General features: G+C 30.6%; 1 protein-coding gene and 2 pseudogenes across 1 annotated transcript; 1 reads left to right on the top strand and 2 right to left on the bottom strand.

The window, feature by feature from the left end:
• Nucleotides 1-6: 6 nt before the first annotated feature.
• On the bottom strand, nt 7-3,095 carry LOC103841455 (annotated as a pseudogene).
• Nucleotides 3,096-3,292: 197 nt separating this feature from the next.
• Nucleotides 3,293-6,371, bottom strand: LOC103840890 (VQ motif-containing protein 19-like). Its single transcript, XM_033275070.1, has one exon. It carries the CDS (start codon nt 4,118-4,120, stop codon nt 3,470-3,472), a length of 651 nt encoding a protein of 216 aa, XP_033130961.1. The 5' UTR covers nt 4,121-6,371; the 3' UTR covers nt 3,293-3,469.
• Nucleotides 6,372-14,807: 8,436 nt separating this feature from the next.
• On the top strand, nt 14,808-16,000 carry LOC103840880 (annotated as a pseudogene).
• Nucleotides 16,001-18,794: the final 2,794 nt, after the last annotated feature.

Below are 18,794 nucleotides of genomic sequence, written 5' to 3'. Positions count from 1 at the left end.
CTTATCTCCAATAATGAACACGTTTAGTAGATGCTTGCAAACACTCTTTTTTTTTTCTTTCGGGCGTAAGCATTTACCTATAAAAGATTATATTTTGTGGGAATTCAAAATTACATATTAAAAAAAATGGAAAATAAACAATTGAAGTCGCTTTAGATGGAGGGTCAACACTTGTTGGATAGAGAGTGCGTGATGTTTTAAGGTTTAAAATTTAGCTACTCAAAAGAGATTTTCTTCACACAGTCCTTTTTCTGATTGTTTTAAATTTGTTTTGTTTTGCTTTGATAGGAGAAGAAGAGACCCCTCGGCATATTACATTGATCATTAGTCTTTACTGATCACTGAAACAAGTAAATAATCTTTCAGTTTAACCCGGCTAAAGAATCATAACATGAACAAGCATGAGCGTTTCCCTCTCTAAGATGCAATCATCACCACTTCTGTTTACTCTTCTACTCTTTTTATTTTCCAACTATATGGACATGTTTCTTTGTGGAAATAAAAGTTAATACATTACAGCAGTGTACCTAAGAGAAATAGTTAGAAGTAGTGTGTAGTGAAAGAGACGGGGCATAAAAGGTTTCACATGCCAAACTGGACACATGTCTTGTATTTATCATCAATGACTTTAAGCTTCTGAGGGTTTGCAGAGCTGCACTTGTTTGTACACAAAGATGTTGTCTTTTTTTTTCACATCTCCCTTTGATTCTCTCCTTCATCTTCAGTTTTTGGCCCTGCTTAAAATAAATAAAATGTTTTAGCACACCAAAAAGAATGTGCTTATAGGTGAACATATGACTTTTGGCTTTGGTTTTGTAAGCTGTTGTGTGAGCGAGAAGAGATTCTTTTAAAATCTTTGTGAAGAACAAAGTGAAAGAGGGTAGAATATTATGATAAGTTAATGCTCGTCTCTGTCTGGTCGGTACCAGTTTCAAAGTCTTCGCTCTACAAAAAAAAGATAGTACCTAAAATCGAATCTAGATGCTATTATATTAATCTAGGAAGTGGAGAATAATATATAGTCAAAGAGTCATACTTCCTTCTCAGTCATGGCGAATGTCTCTAGTGTCGCATTTTTGTCGCTTTTAATGTTAGAAAACAAAAGGCGAGTAAATATCAGAGATGCCTCACTTCGTTTTCGGCGCCACATGTCTCCTACATAGCAAAGAGAATTAGTTCTGTTTATTTGTCGTAGATGCCAGAAGCTAGATATGATCCAGCTGTTTTCAGACCCAAACCCACTAATACTATCAAACACTTGAGACATTTGTGAGTTGACATACGCTATCGTATCACTAATAAATACAGAGCAGATTATGTGTTTACGTTTGTATATATTATATGCGATTTTTGAAGATATGTACAAAAGAATTTGCTCAAACTTCAAAACGATTGTTATTTTTCGTTTAGACTAATAAAATCAAAGTTTAACCAAATCTAGCAACGGTTTATTCATAAACCTTCCACGAGCAACACCTCAGTACTGAAACAAACAACAGCGAAAAATACACCCTAACACATTATCTCACGGTGACTTATCTTCACCGCCGGTTTGCTGACGTAGCTCCTCCACACCTCTATACTCCGTCGTGTCGACAGGCTGACTCACATCCTTCAGTTCCACAGCGACCTTGTCCTCTTGAATCCTGTCGTTGTCGTCATTATCTCCCGCTATTGCTTCGCTGATGTTTTGACCCGTTTCCTTCGCCGCTTTCCAGGCGCCATCCAATCGCATCCTTCATGTTATCTCCGGCGTTCAAGGCTGCATCCGTCGCTTTCTTCACTCTTTCTTTTGCCTTGTCTGACACGTAACTGGTTGTAGACCTATCCCCGTTTGTAATGCTCGTTGAACCTTGCTCGTTGTGACGGTCTCTCATGCTCTATAAATAATTAATCTCCAACTGATTAGCTTAAACACAAATTGAAGATATAACAAGAAAGAAAATAACCATCTTTGATAAAAAAAAAATTACAAGTATAACTATAATTAACTTAATCATAAAAATTCAAAATGTTAACTCAAATTAAATATTTAATGGACATGCCTCTCTTTGCCTAAAAGCAGTGATTAAGCGGGTGTCGGAGGACATAACCCGAGACATCTCCGCCATTAGTTTTTGAAATGGTAACCGTCGCTAGTCTCTTCACTGAAAACCTAATCGACATAATTACTTTTCTTGTTATTTTTTTTTGGTGTACTTGATTTTACTTGATATATTGCTTTCCCATATTATCTCAACTGTTTATGGAGTAAGCTTGCGGAAGTCAGTAGTGGATGCTGGGCCAACCACACGTGGACAGTGCGACACGTTTACTATTTGATGTGTAGTGTTTCGACACGTCCTCAAAATGGCACCTACTAAAGACTTATGACTAAAACCAAGCTTGTCCATGTTTTTTTTAAAGCTTGTCCATGTTATTAGGCCGTTCAAAATGTTCCCATTGAAACTAGTTGGGTTATAAGAGGTCAGGCCCAGCTTGTGAAGAAAATCTGGCAAATGAACCAGGTCCTATGCCAATGCATGATTACTGAAGCTTTCCACACTCTTTACACAGGGTGGCTACTACTAAGGAAGACATTGACAATGGAATGAAACACAGCACGAACCATCCGATGGGTCCTCTGGAGTTTGATCGAAGAGGCAAATGCTGTATATGTTTCATTCTTTGTTCCTTTTGTTTCTTGGCAGATATGAAATATGACAAAGATAATGATGAAAATCAATCACATGATATTAGTGTATGATAGATGTCGGTTTACTATGGTTATGAACCTGTTACGTTTGTGTAAACCGGTGTAACAATTACTATATAAATGATACATTGTATTCAATATTCAACAACGAAAATGTCACCGACTTTCTGTTATTCTCGTTGATGAAAATTGAATACAATGTATCACTTATATAGTGACTGTTACACTGGATTACACAAACGTAACCGGTTCATAATCATAGTAAACCGACATCTACATTACACTAATACATGATAACTTATATATAAGTTTGATTTTACTAGTCAAATAGCTAAAGAATCTCTGTTGACAAAACAAAATAGCAAAAGACAAATCATTTGCGCACTACTATTAGTTTATTTACTATCTTAATCCAAACTTCAACCTTCAAAATGATTTAATAATACGATGCTCTTGAAACTGTAATTCTGATATTTTTTCCTTCTATTATATATTTTTGTGTTTGTTTTGGGCAACTTTAATATTTCTGTGTAATTTTAAATTGTACGTTGTTTTTTAACTTTTTATATATATATAACTGGCGAGCATCTTCTTATCTTTGACTTCTCTCATATTCTTCATTTTATTGATACTATAAAATTTGAATTGACACATTCTTGGTAACACAGTAAAACGAAACGAGAGGATTAAAAAGCAGAGCAGGATAAGAAAAAAACGAAAATTACAGTGGCAGTAAAACTTATTAACATTCTTTCTCGTCTCTCCTCAAGTAGATTAATTCTCCGGCGACGACGATACTCTTGGAGAAGTCACCGGAAACAACGGCAGAAGCTGCGGCTCCGATTCTCTCGGAGACCGATGCAAGTAATACCCTTTTTCCGAGATCGCTCTCTCTTCCTCCGACAATGGCGACATCCTGTCAAAAGTGTCGCTGTCGTTACCGTCGCCGCCGTGTTTCAGCGGCGTCACGGGACTGTTCAGTGCCAGCTTCGGGAAATCAAGACAGCTAGGCGACAGAATCTCCTGGTTTCTCGGCGAGAATCTCGGGCTTCCGGCACCGTTTCCGCCGCCGATCATGAGCGTATTGATCATGAGGCTGTTCTTGAGACTGTTGTTGTTAGATCTCCTCTCGTAGAGTTTGTTTCCTGAGTGTTTCTTCGGCTGTGTTGTTTTGATCGGTGGAATCACGAAGTTACCTTTGCCGGGAGGAGTCGTCGGAGGACGCGGCGAGTCTGGGGATCTCGGGGAGGAGCTTCCGGTGAGCATCTGGACGACTTGTTTGAAAGAGGAAGTGTCTGCTTGGACAAAAGTTGTCGGGTAATGATCAGATCTGGTTATGATGTGTTGATGTAAAGATGAGGAAGCTGATGAACAAGAAGTGGAAGATGGGTTTCTTGAATCTCCTTGTTTTGTTGCAATCTCCATTGATGTTTACCCTGATGAAAACTCTAATGTTTTTTCTGTGTGAGTTTGAGTGAAAGAGAAGAGGATGAAATTAAATGGATGTCTCCTCTTAAGGTTTTGGGATTATAAAAGAAGTTGGATTGGTTGATTTATTTAATTTGGAATCTTTCTTTATGGGAAATTTTTCTATTGAAATAAAATATATAAACAAATTAAAGTTGACATGAAGATTTGTGCCCAGGGAATCAAAAGATGTTTTTATTAGGCAATTTTTAAGTTCTTACTTTGAATTTGTCTGCCATATTGAATAAAGAAATTGCAATTAAAAGTAAGAAGTGAATTTTGTCTTGATTAGGCTCTGTTAATATTGAAATCTATTAATTTTACACACTATTCAGAGAAGGCAAATCCAAAACTTTATCGAACAACAAATTATATTTGATATATACTCAAGAGATTTATTTTAAAAGAAAATAATAATCATTCGTAATGCTCCTCCTCTCCGCTGATGTAATTATCAAAGGCATATCTTTTTTTTATGTTTGCATACATACATCATACATGATACGTATATGAATATAAAGGATTATCGTATTTGGGAAATATTCCACAGATACCAATCAAAGTCGTACACATACACATGTGTTGTGTTTGTACATAATGTATGCGTGTGGGTATGACATCGACGTATCAAAATTGCATCTGTGATTTCAAATGAAAGAAACTTCGAGTTCTTTCTCTTATTAGTGGGAAGTGGGAACTGTGGACTTAGACTATATATATAATATTACGATATTACATACTCCTTCAAATAAAAATTACAGGTAGATAAAACCATGATACATTCACAGGGAATGGTAGCAATTACATTTAGCATAAGTGAAATGAACAAATAATGAATTAGTCGAAGTTTGAAAATGTATAATGCTAAGTACATGTTTTTTTTGGATCAAATGCTAAGTAGTAAGTACATGTATCTCAAACTACATACACAAAACATACGGTGCAGTTATTTGTGATTGTTTATTTTCCTTTTTTCTACGACTCGTTCATAGAAGTAGACTTTTGTTAAAACAGATTTAAAGAAAATTTCTTATTAATTTCCACTAGAATAAGTCTAGTCAATGCTTATTTCCTAATTTGAACAAAAATCTTTTGTGCAAGTTACATTTTAGACTGGCTCCTTTTAGAAACGAAGAAAAAAGAATGATGTGATAGGCATGCATGTCTTGAGACGCAAACCCTAATGATTAATATTTAATTATTTATTTAAATTAAAGTCTCTGACCATCGGGACACTTGTATGCCTGAGATTGGCCGGTTTTCCCTTAGTTGAACGAGCAAATACTCATATTAGCCTACCTCTACTAACTATCCCCTATATATTAATTGAGAAGCATTTGAAAATATGTAACCTCAATTTTGTATTAATTAAAAAAGACCCATTGCTTTTGTGGCACATCTAAATGCCTTCTAAATCTATTTTCTAAGAATTCTAGAGCACCTAATATAAAATATAGTTCAATCTAAAGTTGTCCCGTTTTTCCATAATTATATAACATTATAGAACATTATATTAACATAAAATATAAGAAGTATATATTCTTTCCTTAAATAAAAGCTACGGAATTACCTAATATGATTTACATATATAATGCAATTAATGATTATGAATAATAAAGATTTGATAACAATTTTTGCATCCTTCTTCATTTTTGTTTAATTTTATATTATTTAAAAAATTAAACAATCACATTAACCATATAATAAAAATAAATAGATTTTTTCTTATATCTTATATTTTGAATTTTTTAAAATGACTTTAAATTACAAAAATGAGGAAACATTATATGTTATATTTTTTTTAAACGGCTTTAAAGTACAAAAATGGGGACACCTTATATGTTATATTTTTCTTATATGTTAGATTTTTTCTTATATGTTATATTTTGAATTTTTTAAAACGACTTTAAATTACAAAAATGTAAGTTTTTCTTAAGTATATGATTAAAAACATTAAAATGACATGTATCAATTCAATGGTTGGTCTGAAAGCTTTTAAAACCATATGGAAGATAAAAGTCAAAATAATTCAACTGTGGAAACAATACTGTTCACTTTTTTCAAGAATGTGTTCGATGAAAAAAATAAGGTTTTTATGTCATAATTTGTTTAATGTCCACTAAAGAACATTATATTAACCTAAAATATAAGAAGTGTGTATTCTTTCTTTAAATAAAAGCTACGAAAACCTAATATGATTTACATATATATGATAATTAATTATTATGAATAATAAAGATTTGATAACAATTTTTGCATTCTTCTTCACTTTTGTTTTATTTTATATTATTAAAAAACAATCACATTAACCACATAATAAAAATAAATTTTTTCTTATATGTTATATTTTTTATTTTTTAAAATGACTTTAAATTACAAAAATGAGGAAACTTTATATGTTATATATATTTTTTAAAAAACAACTTTTAAAATACAAAAATGATGACACCTTATATAGTATAATTTTCTTATATGTTAGACTTTTTCTTATATGTTATATTTTGAATTTTTTAAAACGACTTTAAATTACAAAAATGTAAGTTTTCCTTAAGTATATGACTAAAAATATAAAAATGACATGTATCAATTCGATGGTTGATATGAAAGCTTTCAAAACCATATGGAAGATAAAAGTCAAAATAATTCAACTGTGAAAACAATACTGTTTATTTTTTTCAAGAATGTGTTCGATGAAAAAAATAAGGTTTTTATGTCATAATTTGTTTAATGTCCAATCCGATCAGCCCATAATAAATTAATTATAATTTTGTTCCATAATTTTTAATAAAAATTGATCCGATAATAAATTATATAATAACAACAAAAAATATTGTATATGTATAAATAAAATGATCAAATATATAAATTATCGATAATATATACAAATAAACTTACCCTGCGCAAGGCGCATGTCTTATCCTAAGTTTATAATTAACTTCGGGTTAGCCGGTCCAATTTTAATTGGTATAAATAAGTATTAGTATATCTGTATACGATAGTCCATAAAAAGCATAATAAATGTTGATGAAAAGTAGTACATGTGTCGTGTTTAGGCTACACACATTATTTCGTAGAACTACAGATGATTTCGTTAGTTTCCACTTTCCAGTAAAAATTAATTGTTCTCTTTTTTAATATGCTTGCTTAGGCCTGGGCATTCGGGGTCCCAATCGGGTTTCGGTTTTATCCAATCGGGTTTTGGTTTTTCGGATTTATCAAAATCAGCCCCATTCGGATTATATGAAAGTTCGGTTCGGGACCGGTTCGGGTTCTATCGGGTTCGGATTGGAGTTAGTAAATCTTCAAAGAACCGGCAGAACCCAATATACTTTCGGGTTCGGGTCCCAATCAGTTTTTCGGTTTAAAAGTACCTGATTTTTACCTATTTTATAACCAAAACATGAGTAAAATCGGTTCTTCGGTTTTAAAATACTTGATTCGTACTTATTTTGTAACCAAAACTTAAGTAAAATCGATTCAAAAATAAGGAACATCAACTATGATCATTCAAAATCAAACAAAAAGTAAACATATTTACTGATAAAAAAAAACCAAATAAATAAAAGCATAGAACGAAAACCAAGTTGAGAAACATTGTTTAACGAAAACAAAATCAAAATCTAAATACTTCAAGATTCAACGGTCATCTTCAACCATCAACCTTCGTGTAATAGAACCACCAACATTTATGTAATAGAACCACCAACCTTCACGTAATAGATAAGTACTTTAGATGTTGAATATTTCTTAGTGTATTTTGGATACATATTAGGAATTGAGATCATGTTTGATACAAGATCTTTTCGAAGTTTTGAATGTTTCGGGTTCTATCGGATATCCATTTAGATTCGGGTTCGGTTCGGATAATACCCATAACCCGAAATACCACAAAACAAGATCCATTCGGTATTTACATCGGGTTCGGATCGGTTCGGATTCATTTTTATCGGATCGGATTCAGTTCGGATTATCGGGTTCGGTTTATTTACCGTACTGCTTGCTTAATTAATTAACGATTATATATGTTGATGATGAAAAATGATATTTGATCTGCTTTAGTCTTTAATATGCCTGAGTAGTTAGATAAACAAACTAATGATGACAACAGATAAAAAAAAATTGGGATGATATAATGATACATTATTGGTTAATGTAAGCAAATCATATGTTATCATAGCATTTGGTTGAAAGTCAATTCCAAAAATAAGATGTCGAGACAATGACTCTTGATTAGTAGAGTATTATCTATGAATGCGAGAGGAACAAACACATGTAAATCTATACTATACTAAAAGGAGGATATAAGCTCCTCTTAGAGTGTCCACGTAGGCACAAAAAATCGTCCAATCAGAGAGTCCGAAGTTGCCACGTCATCTCACTTATTTTTTCGTAAAAAATGAAAAACCAATGCAAAGGAAAGGATCAAACCCAGGTTAGAATGACATGAATATATGAGAGATACCACTAAGCCATTGAGACTTTCTTAGACACATATACAAGAATCACTAAATATGTAATCACACTCTTATGTACATTTATAATAATATGGATTCAACTTTCAAGACTCCAATACATTGTTTTGTAAAAAAAAATAAGTAAGTGACTAAGCTAATATATTCTTTGAAAGTGTGAGAACATTGACATATACCACAAAGAAATAGATTTTTGTTTTCGTGACAAAGTTAAGAATTTTGTAAAAGTAAGTTTAACATATAAATTTTCGTGACAAATATGAAAAAACATAAATTTTTGTACAATTTTGACAAAACAACTCAAAACATAGTTCTCTAATGTCTTAATAAAATATTATTTAAGGGTGCAATAATTAAATATATCAATTCAATAAATTTTGTAATTTATAAACAAAACAATAACACAACAAATTTTGAAACATTTGTTTAACCTATCGATTTCTTTTCATGAGAATCCAACTAAACAAGATAAAAAAAACAATTAGATTTATTTAATTACCATTTTATATATAGATTTCATATACACAAATAAATATAATATAACAACATAAGCTTGCTTTCCCCGATTCATATTAAAACCTTTTTAAGTTATCTACCAAAACAAATTAATTAAATCAATCAAATTGTTAGAATAAAACAAATTAAAATATAATTTTATTTTAAATTAAATTATTTAAAAACTGATTTGATGGTAATTTTTATGACATATATATATTATGTGAAAGAAATATAAGCTTAATATGGAAAAAAATCTTAAATACAAAAAACTCTAAAATTAACAAAAACAACTAATAAAAATTAAACTATGATATCAATTGAAAGCTTCTTAGACAATATTAATAAAATATTTAAGCGATAATAAGACAAATTTGATTTTTTTTTCAGCCAAAAGTTTATTATTAATTAGCATCAGTTATTTCAAAATATTTAAGAAATGATGGACTTAAATGATATATGAACTATGAATAGTAGTACTTTGTAAAGCTGACTTAGATAACACATCTGTACATCATTTTCCGTCCTTTTTGATGTCTAAATTCAAAATTTTCAGAGCAGTTATTCCACAAAGAGATCGTATGAGAAATTGTTTTGATATTCATATTTGTTTCTTGACTGTTAAGAAGATTGATAACTGTAAAAATGTCTCCTTCGAATATTATATGTCTATAATCGAATCTCCACCATGAGACAACTTTGTTTAAAAAGTAAATAATTTCATTTTTTATATTATATAATAAATATATATTATTTAGATAATAAAAATATAGTTATTCATCTATTACAAATATCTATGCAAATATGTGAATCAAATACAACAATCAAACAACATAATGATTTCCACAAAGAAAATTTAAAATAAATATATTTATGTTATGTAGTCTTATTTTATATTCTTTAAATAATGTAATACAATATTATACATTATTTTTTTAGAATTGAGAATTACATATATATCAGTTAGACAAATTAAGCGATAATTAGACAAATTTGATTTTTTTGCTAGCCAAAAGTTTATTATTAATTAACATCAGTTATTTCAAGATGTTTAAGAAATGATGGACAAAAAAATAGAATGAACATAAATAATATATGAACTATGAATAGTATTTTGTAAAGCTCACTTAGATAACACATCTACACATCCATTTTCAGTCCTTTTGATGCTTAATTCAATTTCTTCAGAGCAGTTATTCCACAAAGAGATCGTATGAGATTGTTTTGATATTCAGATTTGTTTCTTGACTGTTAAGAAGATTGATAACTATAAAAATGTCTCATTCGAATATGATATGTCTATAACCGAGTCCCCAACATGAGACAAGTTTGTTTTAAAAGTAAATAATTTTATTTTTCTTATATTATATAACAAATATATATTATTTACTGATAATAAAAATATAGTTATTCATCTATCACAAATAACTATGCAAATATGTGAGTCAAGTAGAACAATCAAACAACATAATGATTTCCATAAAGAAAATTTTAAAAAATATTTATATTATGTAGTCTTATTTTATATTTTTTAAATAATGTAATACAATATTATATATTATTTTTTTAGAATTGAAAAATACATATAAAATTTTATCCGCGCGTAGCACGGTTAAAAAATCTAGTAACTAATAAATACCACTATTAAAGAAGAGACTGGATCTTTACTGCCTAACCCATAGTTTTTGTTTTAAATTGCCTAACCGTGGTTGGTTTCCCACTCTCTTTCTTTTTAGGGTCAATTAGCCAAATAGTTAAAATTTGAAGTGAAATTAAGAGAATAGCATTGATTTTGACGTAATTGGGTAACTAACATTTAAGGCCCATTTGATCCGGTAATACCCTTGGTTGGTGCAAGTAACCGGTGAAAGATAAAAAGTTAGATGACGTAAACAAATTGAGGTATGGCTAATATTTAAATTACATTTGAGTGAATATAAGGAACCACGTCACATATTTATGACCACATACATATGTTTCAATGTTCTATTCCACATCACCGAAATAAAACAGATTTCTAACCTCACTCACATACTCTAATACTAAACATTATCCCAAATCTAACCCATATATACTAAACATTATCCAAATCCCACCCAACCCCTTAATACTAAACCCTAAACCTTAATCAATAAACCCTAAACTCAAATACATAACTCTAAACCTAAATATAAATTCTAAACCCAAATATAAATTCTAAACCCAAATAGAATAAAACAAAATAAATAATATAGTATATATTGGTAAAATTATGAAATGCCTATAATTTCGTAGAAGAAGTTGATGTTGATCCCAACTATACCTCCTCATCTTCTAAATACTAAACCCTAAACTATATTCACTAATCCCTAAACTCAAATATAAACCATAAACTCAAATAGAATGTAACAAAATAAATAGCATGGTATATATTGGTGAAATTATGAAATATCTATGATTTCATGGAAAAGGTTAATGTGACCCAACTGTACCCAACTATATCCTAAACTTTAATCCCTAAACCCTAAATATAAACCCTACACGGAAATATAAACCCTAATCCAATGTCAACCCCAATCTTTCATAAACTAAACCCAAATGGAACAAAATGATGAAATATCTATGATTTCATGGAAGAAGTTAATGCTGATCCCCCAACCATATCCCCTCACCTTCTAAATACTAAACCCTAAATTATATTCACTAAACCCTAAACCAAAATATAAACCCTAAACCCAAATATAAATCCTAAACCCAAATATCAAAGTCTAAAAAATTATATATATTATGTAAAATTAAATTATATTATGTAATATTAAACTACACAATCTAGATCATAGCACGATATTTACTTGTTCAAAAACTATATTTCTTAACAAAATAAAACACTCTTTAGTAATCATCAAATGGAATGGAACATGATAAAATAGAAGAGCAGCAGAATATATCGCATTTCATAACAGGAATAGAACAAACATAACACATATTGTTTTACATTTCTATTCCATATGCGAATAGAATAGAACAAACATAACACATATTGTTTTACATTTCTATTCCATATGCGAATAGAATAGAACAAAATAAACAGACACTGTTTATCTTCTCCGATCAACTTCATCCACGGCGAAAAAATGTAACTGTATCTCGCAACATCAGTGGAGATAATACATATAACCGTATCAGAGAGACAGATTTTGTTGTTGATACAGTAAATAGAAGAGAAGAACATACGGTGGTGACGGAAGATGGTGCCGTTTGCATAGATGGAGGTGATCGCCACTACACAAGTCTTTTCGGCAAGGATCAACACAAATTGGAATGTGAATGCTAATCAGCAAGGGATTGTAATCAGAGAAAATGCGGTGGAGAAAATCTGGAGTGAAACTATTCAAAGGGGTGTGAATCTGGAAGAGACACGACATATTTTTGCAAAATAGTAATTTTTAATTTTATTTTTTTCTAGCAGGTTTCTCCGGTTTCAAGCAGGGGTAATACAGCAATATTATATAAAAGACATGTGAAACAGTGAAAAGTTAGGGTAATTGGCTACTCAATCAATTATGCTTTTTTGTAGCGTCATCTCACCTAATTTCCCTTCTTTTTACTCATTTCGGTTGCTAATGTGCTAGGGAATATATTCATAATACTTCAAATTCATTTTCTATTAACTATATTAATTAACCTAACGATGCTTATATTAGTGGTTACCAAATGCTTTCTTGTCACAATCATTAAGTAGTTAGGTTCTGTCAAAAAAAAAAAGTTTTTAAGCTAGGATTAAATCATCACCAAATTTCATTCAAACCATGTATGTTCCCATTTTTACCTAAATTCTGATACAAAAGAATGACAGACGAGTTTGACTATCTATATTAATGATTCTGATCTTCTTCTTTTTCTCTTTTAAGTCAGAGTTCTGATTTTCTTATATTTTGATGGTGTTTACTTTTTCATCGTTCACTGCAAGAAAAAAAGATCCAAGTACAAGTGTCCACCACCAATTTTTTATCGGCTGTAACAGTAAACACAAAAAAGCAAACAATCAGAGAAGATTTCTCACCATGGCCAAGAGCTGCCTAGGTTCGTCAATTAAAGTTCAACCATTAACAATTAACAAACGAATAAGCAAAACAAATTATCGCACGTACTCAGTTATTAAAGACCCTACGAACTTATTGTAATTGTTTTTATAAGCTTAGTCAGTTAGTCTTATTGAACATGCAAGTCGTTTCAATTTGGGCCAATCTAACCCATTAGTATATTTTCGAGACCCGCCAGTGGATATATGGCGTGACCTCTCTCTATAACATGAATGAATATATATCTCTAGTTACAAAATAAGTTAATAGTACTAGTATCAATAATATCATTCAGTGAGAAAATAAACAAAAATCCTCGACATCTGAGAGACTTGGTGTAGAGTATCGAGTGACTATATAAGCTATTGACTGTCTAGGCTTATAAAATGTTATGTGTGTATGTAATAGTCTTGACTTGAACAGTTGAATGAATGAACATAATACTGGTGTTCAAAAAAAAAAAAGAATGAACATAATACAGTATATTTTCTGCGTAGTAATGAAATTGATTTTTTTTAAGAAAGGGCATTCGTAGTAATAAAATTGTTTCTACGTTTAATAACTATTAGCGATGATTCTACATGCTCAATGGAATGTCCACAGGCTCTTCGAAGGTCACCGGTCAACGTTTAGCAAATAGTCAAAGTAAAAGTAATGAAACATTGGAATGGAGACGTGAACGATGCGTTGAGGGAAAACATTAGAGTGTCTTGATCGCGTTATGCAAGCAAACATGATGGCCATGTGACTCTTACCGAATGTCGTGGCACCCATACCGTTACCACACGTGGAGGTTTGCGTAGGTTTGGGTAACAGATAACCCATGCATGAACTGCATGACTTCTCAAGTTCTCAGCATAGCAGTAAAATGTCATATATATATATATATATATATATATATATATATATATATATATTGTCCAAGTACATAAGAAATCTTATATCAAATAATAAACTAGGAACAAAATGTAACATTTTGGTTTTAGGACTGTAAGAGGGTGGAGTTGATCTCGTGATCACTATTTGTGAATGAACAGACTTACTTCAATTAGAAGATTAAACACATTTTTCACAATAAAGACATTGGCATTTTGTTCAAAATTATATACTTATTATTATTTTCTAGAGAAACTATTATATATGAGAAACACTGTATTAATCCTCAAAATTCCAATGTATGTATGTTAAAACATAATATTCTTTTAAAAATATTTTTTGGCAAAAAAAATGATGAGATGCTGTTAAAGAAGTGTGTAACAAACAAAACTAAAGTAATTCATCTCATAATTAAAATTAAACAAATCGTGAGTTTCACCAACTCTCTATTTATCTCGAGCTTATATCGTCTTAATTATGAGAATCATATTGAATTAATAAGAAAATGAAAGTAACAGCTTGCTCAATACGGGAACTAAAAAGCTGTAACAATGATGAGGACAGTAGCAATAAGATACTTGTAGGTTAAGGTATTGCATTTGATTTTCTTTTCACTTTCCGTTACAATTAGACAGCAAGTATCACTTGTTTTTGCCTAATTTTAAGGAGTTTTATAAACAGTCTAATAAGTATACATCAAATCTAGAGTTTATGATACCTACATACACATCTGACATCTTTCCTTAAATTTCACGTTTCCATTTGCTTCTTTTGTGTTCAAAAGTAAACTCATCATCGTAACAAATGCTCATTAAGATCCATTATACGTTCATTAAACTCATGCTACTCGTCTCATTAATCCTCTATTCCCTCATAACCGCAACGTCTAATCCTCATTCAGTTGTACCCGAAGATATTACCAGTGAAGAAGACCCGGAGTTCTATACTCTTGATGAAATCCACACAAACCTAACAACATCATCCAAAACCCGCGTAATAGTTTCCCAATACAAAAATATCAGAAAAGGGATGAGATGTCATGTTGGGCGTCACAACATTTGCAATGGCGTAAAAGAGGACAAGGGAACGAGTTTGTTGTATTGTTGCAACTTGCAAGAAACATTGTCGGAATAGGTTAGGTGCCAAGAATAATTGTGGACAGTGTAGTCACAAATGCCGATTCGGGCAACGATGTTGCGGAGGCATATGCACCTACATTGGGTTTAATCCTGACAATTGTGGTGATGATATCTGCAATGGCACACAAAAATTTCTTCTATATTTCACACTAAAATAAAATAACTTTATCATAGAGTTGGATTTGCTCCAATGATTCACTCTATAATAGAGTGAAATATAGAGTAATATTGCTTTTTCACTCCAAATATAAAATAAAAAAATATCATTACTCTATAGTTCATTCTATTATAGAGCGAATCATTGGAGTAAATCCAACTCTATAATAGAGTTACTTTATTTAAATGTGAAATATAAATGAGATTTTTGTGTGTCATTCGAAACGGTCTAGAAGCAACAAGAAATGTAAATCTGGGGCTAAATGCGAGTATGGATATTGTGGGTACGCTTGATTTTTTAGAGTATGAAAATAATCGGAAGGTTATGTGATAATTTGAAGAGTATTGTATTATTATTAAAAAAAACTTAAAAGTTTATATTCTGTAAGATTTATAAGCATACGTACACCATGATTCTGCGTGAATATATGTAAAACATAAACAATTGAAATTAGTTATTCGCAGGGGCGTCCCTTGGCACAGCCAACTGAAGCATTGGCCTAGGGCCCCCATTTTTTAAGACCTCCATTTTTAAAAGTTTTATTATAATTTTTATAAATAATTTTGGATTTTACTGTTTTGTAAAGTAAAAAAAATATACCAATGTCAAAATGAATTAAATTCAGTCCATTACTAATATGTCAGTGAAAAAACAAAATAATATTAATATGGAAACATTAAAAATAAAATGAATCCACAATTAGATAGGCCCCCAATTTACTTTTTGTTTATGGCCTCCATAACTCTAGGGACGCCCCTGGTTATTCGTCATCTCGTTGAAATATTTGTCAGTACTGCCTGAAAACAAAACATGTGAGCATATTTATATTGGCAGTGTTGCATAACACTATGAAGACAAAATTTATCGTAGAGATGTGAGAGCTTTCTGTCATCTCTGACCTGCTATTCTTTTAGCTTTGCACTTTATTTTTCACTAAACCTCGACATTTTGTAGTATAAGGCGAGCATCATATGATGACCATGATATAACAACAGTACAAATCATTAACCTATTATGTAAACACATATGTAACAACCAACTAGAAAAATTATTTAACATTGTTGTTCAAAAAAATTGGATTCCATCTTTTTCTTATACAAGTTATGAAAAATAACAGGTAACAATGTGTATCACCTAAAGACTAATTATTACGTCTGTTATATCTTTCAAGGAACACACATGTTTCGTCTTTCAGATTGTGGGTAATAGATGTTGAATTGAGTACTAGCTTTCAGGTCTAAACGTGGACTCCATATAAGAGAAGAGGGGAAAAATCAAACTTTTATGAAATTCAAGAGTAACCAAACTGTTAAAATATAGCTTATGTGTTTGGATACTCTTACATTTCATAAGTTATATCCATTTGTGGGTTCTAAAACCTGTCAAAAAGAGTAGGTTTTGCGATTTATGTTAGGATCCAACTCCTACCAACTAGTCCGTCTTGCCGGTTATACTGTATATCAGAGGTAACAAGTCAGGGAAATTGAGTTTTAGTGTCCTACAAATATTATAGGATACGAAACAGCTCAATCGAAACACTAATAATGGTTCTGGACGCCAGACTTATTTTTTGAAATGAAAACAAATAATCAGACATTTTAAAAGGAACTAGATTCTGACCCGAAGGGCGGGTATATTTTTTAATTTTCTTTAGAAATTTAATTTTTATATTTATTTATGTTTTTTTTATAATCATATTTGTGTTTTTCTTTGTAATCATATTTATGTATAAATTTAAAGCAAAATCTATTTTATAAAATAATAGCAATTTAAAATTTATACGTTTCTTTGTGATCATATGTCTGTACATGTTTTTTTGTAATCATATTTGTATGTTCCAAATCTTGACCCGCAGGTATAATGTCGGTTTGTAATTTTTTTTTAATGTTTCTATAATTATGTAACATTTTGCTCGAGATCTAAATAGACAAATATGATTACAAAGAAAAAATGTATGCCAAATCAACTTTTAAATTGTTATATTTTATAAATAGATTTTAATTAAGATTTATGCCCATGTACAATTACAAAGAAAAATACAAATATAATTACCAAGATAAACAAAAATATGAAAATTAAATTTTTTTAAAAAATATGAAACTAAAAATATATATACTTACTTTTTCAAAGGACGGTCAGTTAATCAAATTAAAAGTTAAAATTGTAAAAAGAAAAATGTTGAGGTTATTGAATAACACAAAAGAAATAAAATTTTTGGGTGGAATACTATTGAAAGTAGTAAACGTAATTTTGGTAAAACCCCAAAAAAAAAAATTGTAATGTACTATATAACTGTTGGATAATATAAATATTAGAAAGAAGTTGCCACCGATAATTTTGGACTGGAAGTTACAAAATATGTATTGACCCATAGAAGGTTGTTAGGGAGATACATTTTGCTTAATAGGACCCGTTAATTTTAAGCAAAACTAAATCTAGTAAATGAATTTTAATAAAAATATCTATTTAAAATTCATCAAATTAAATGAGTTTGAATGATTAATTATTTTTATTAAAAATCATTTAAAACTTGATAAGCAAACTCATTTTAACATCAATACTAAACTGCCCAAAGAAAACCACTCAAAGTCATTCATTGTCATTATATTGTTGAGGAAACCTGTATTTTATAAGGGAAACTGACTAATTATATACAACGATTAGGCACCTGCTGTCAAATTACATTGTGGCATCGCGCATGAAAAATATGATTACACTTAGCTTTAGTTGTATATATTAGTCGAGCATATATTAGTCATTTATTTCGCATGCTCAAATAAACTGTTTATTTTAACCAAAAAACAACGACTGTTATGTGTATGAGAAAAGTGAGTTTTGAAATGTTGGAATTTGTTGTATCAACAGGTTTTAATTTCATTAAATGTCCTTAATATACTTGAAATTGATACAAATTTTGGTTTAGCCAAACCACTTAATTACACGTAAAAGACAGGATTAAAAGAGATAGTGGAGGGCGGATCTACCCTTTACAGCAAGGGGGCAGTTGCCCCCAGTAAAATCTAAAATTAAATTAAAATACACAGTGAATATCTGAAATCCCGTAGCCTAGTTGGTTAAAATCCTTCCAATGCCCCCATTAAACCCAGGTTCGACTACCCTCCCTGCATCTTTTAACCTGATTTTTAATCTTTTCATATTTTAGTGCCCCCAGTTAAATTTTTTTCTAGATCCGCCACTGTGGAGGACGTGGGGCAAAGATAAAAATGCAGTTATATTTTGTAGTTATATTTAGATGTATATTTTTAAAATGGACTGAACTAATATCAATGGGGCATGTTTCTGTTTTAGTAGTATTGATTGTTGAGATTTTCCTATATTCGATACCTTTAATTGTATTTCCTTTTATTTTGATGCAAGATAATTGCGATTTCCTCTTTGCAATCTATTAATTTCAATAAAATTAGATTTCAT

Source organism: Brassica rapa, chromosome A01 (assembly GCF_000309985.2).
Source record: "Brassica rapa cultivar Chiifu-401-42 chromosome A01, CAAS_Brap_v3.01, whole genome shotgun sequence".
NCBI lineage: Eukaryota > Viridiplantae > Streptophyta > Magnoliopsida > Brassicales > Brassicaceae > Brassica > Brassica rapa.
Note: the sequence above shows the minus strand (reverse complement) of the source record. Positions and strands in the feature narration are given on the sequence as shown.

Coding starts and splice junctions, on each gene's coding strand:
- LOC103840890 (XM_033275070.1), bottom strand. CDS start 4,120: ATGGAGATTGCAACAAAACAAGGAGATTCAAGAAACCCATCTTCCACT.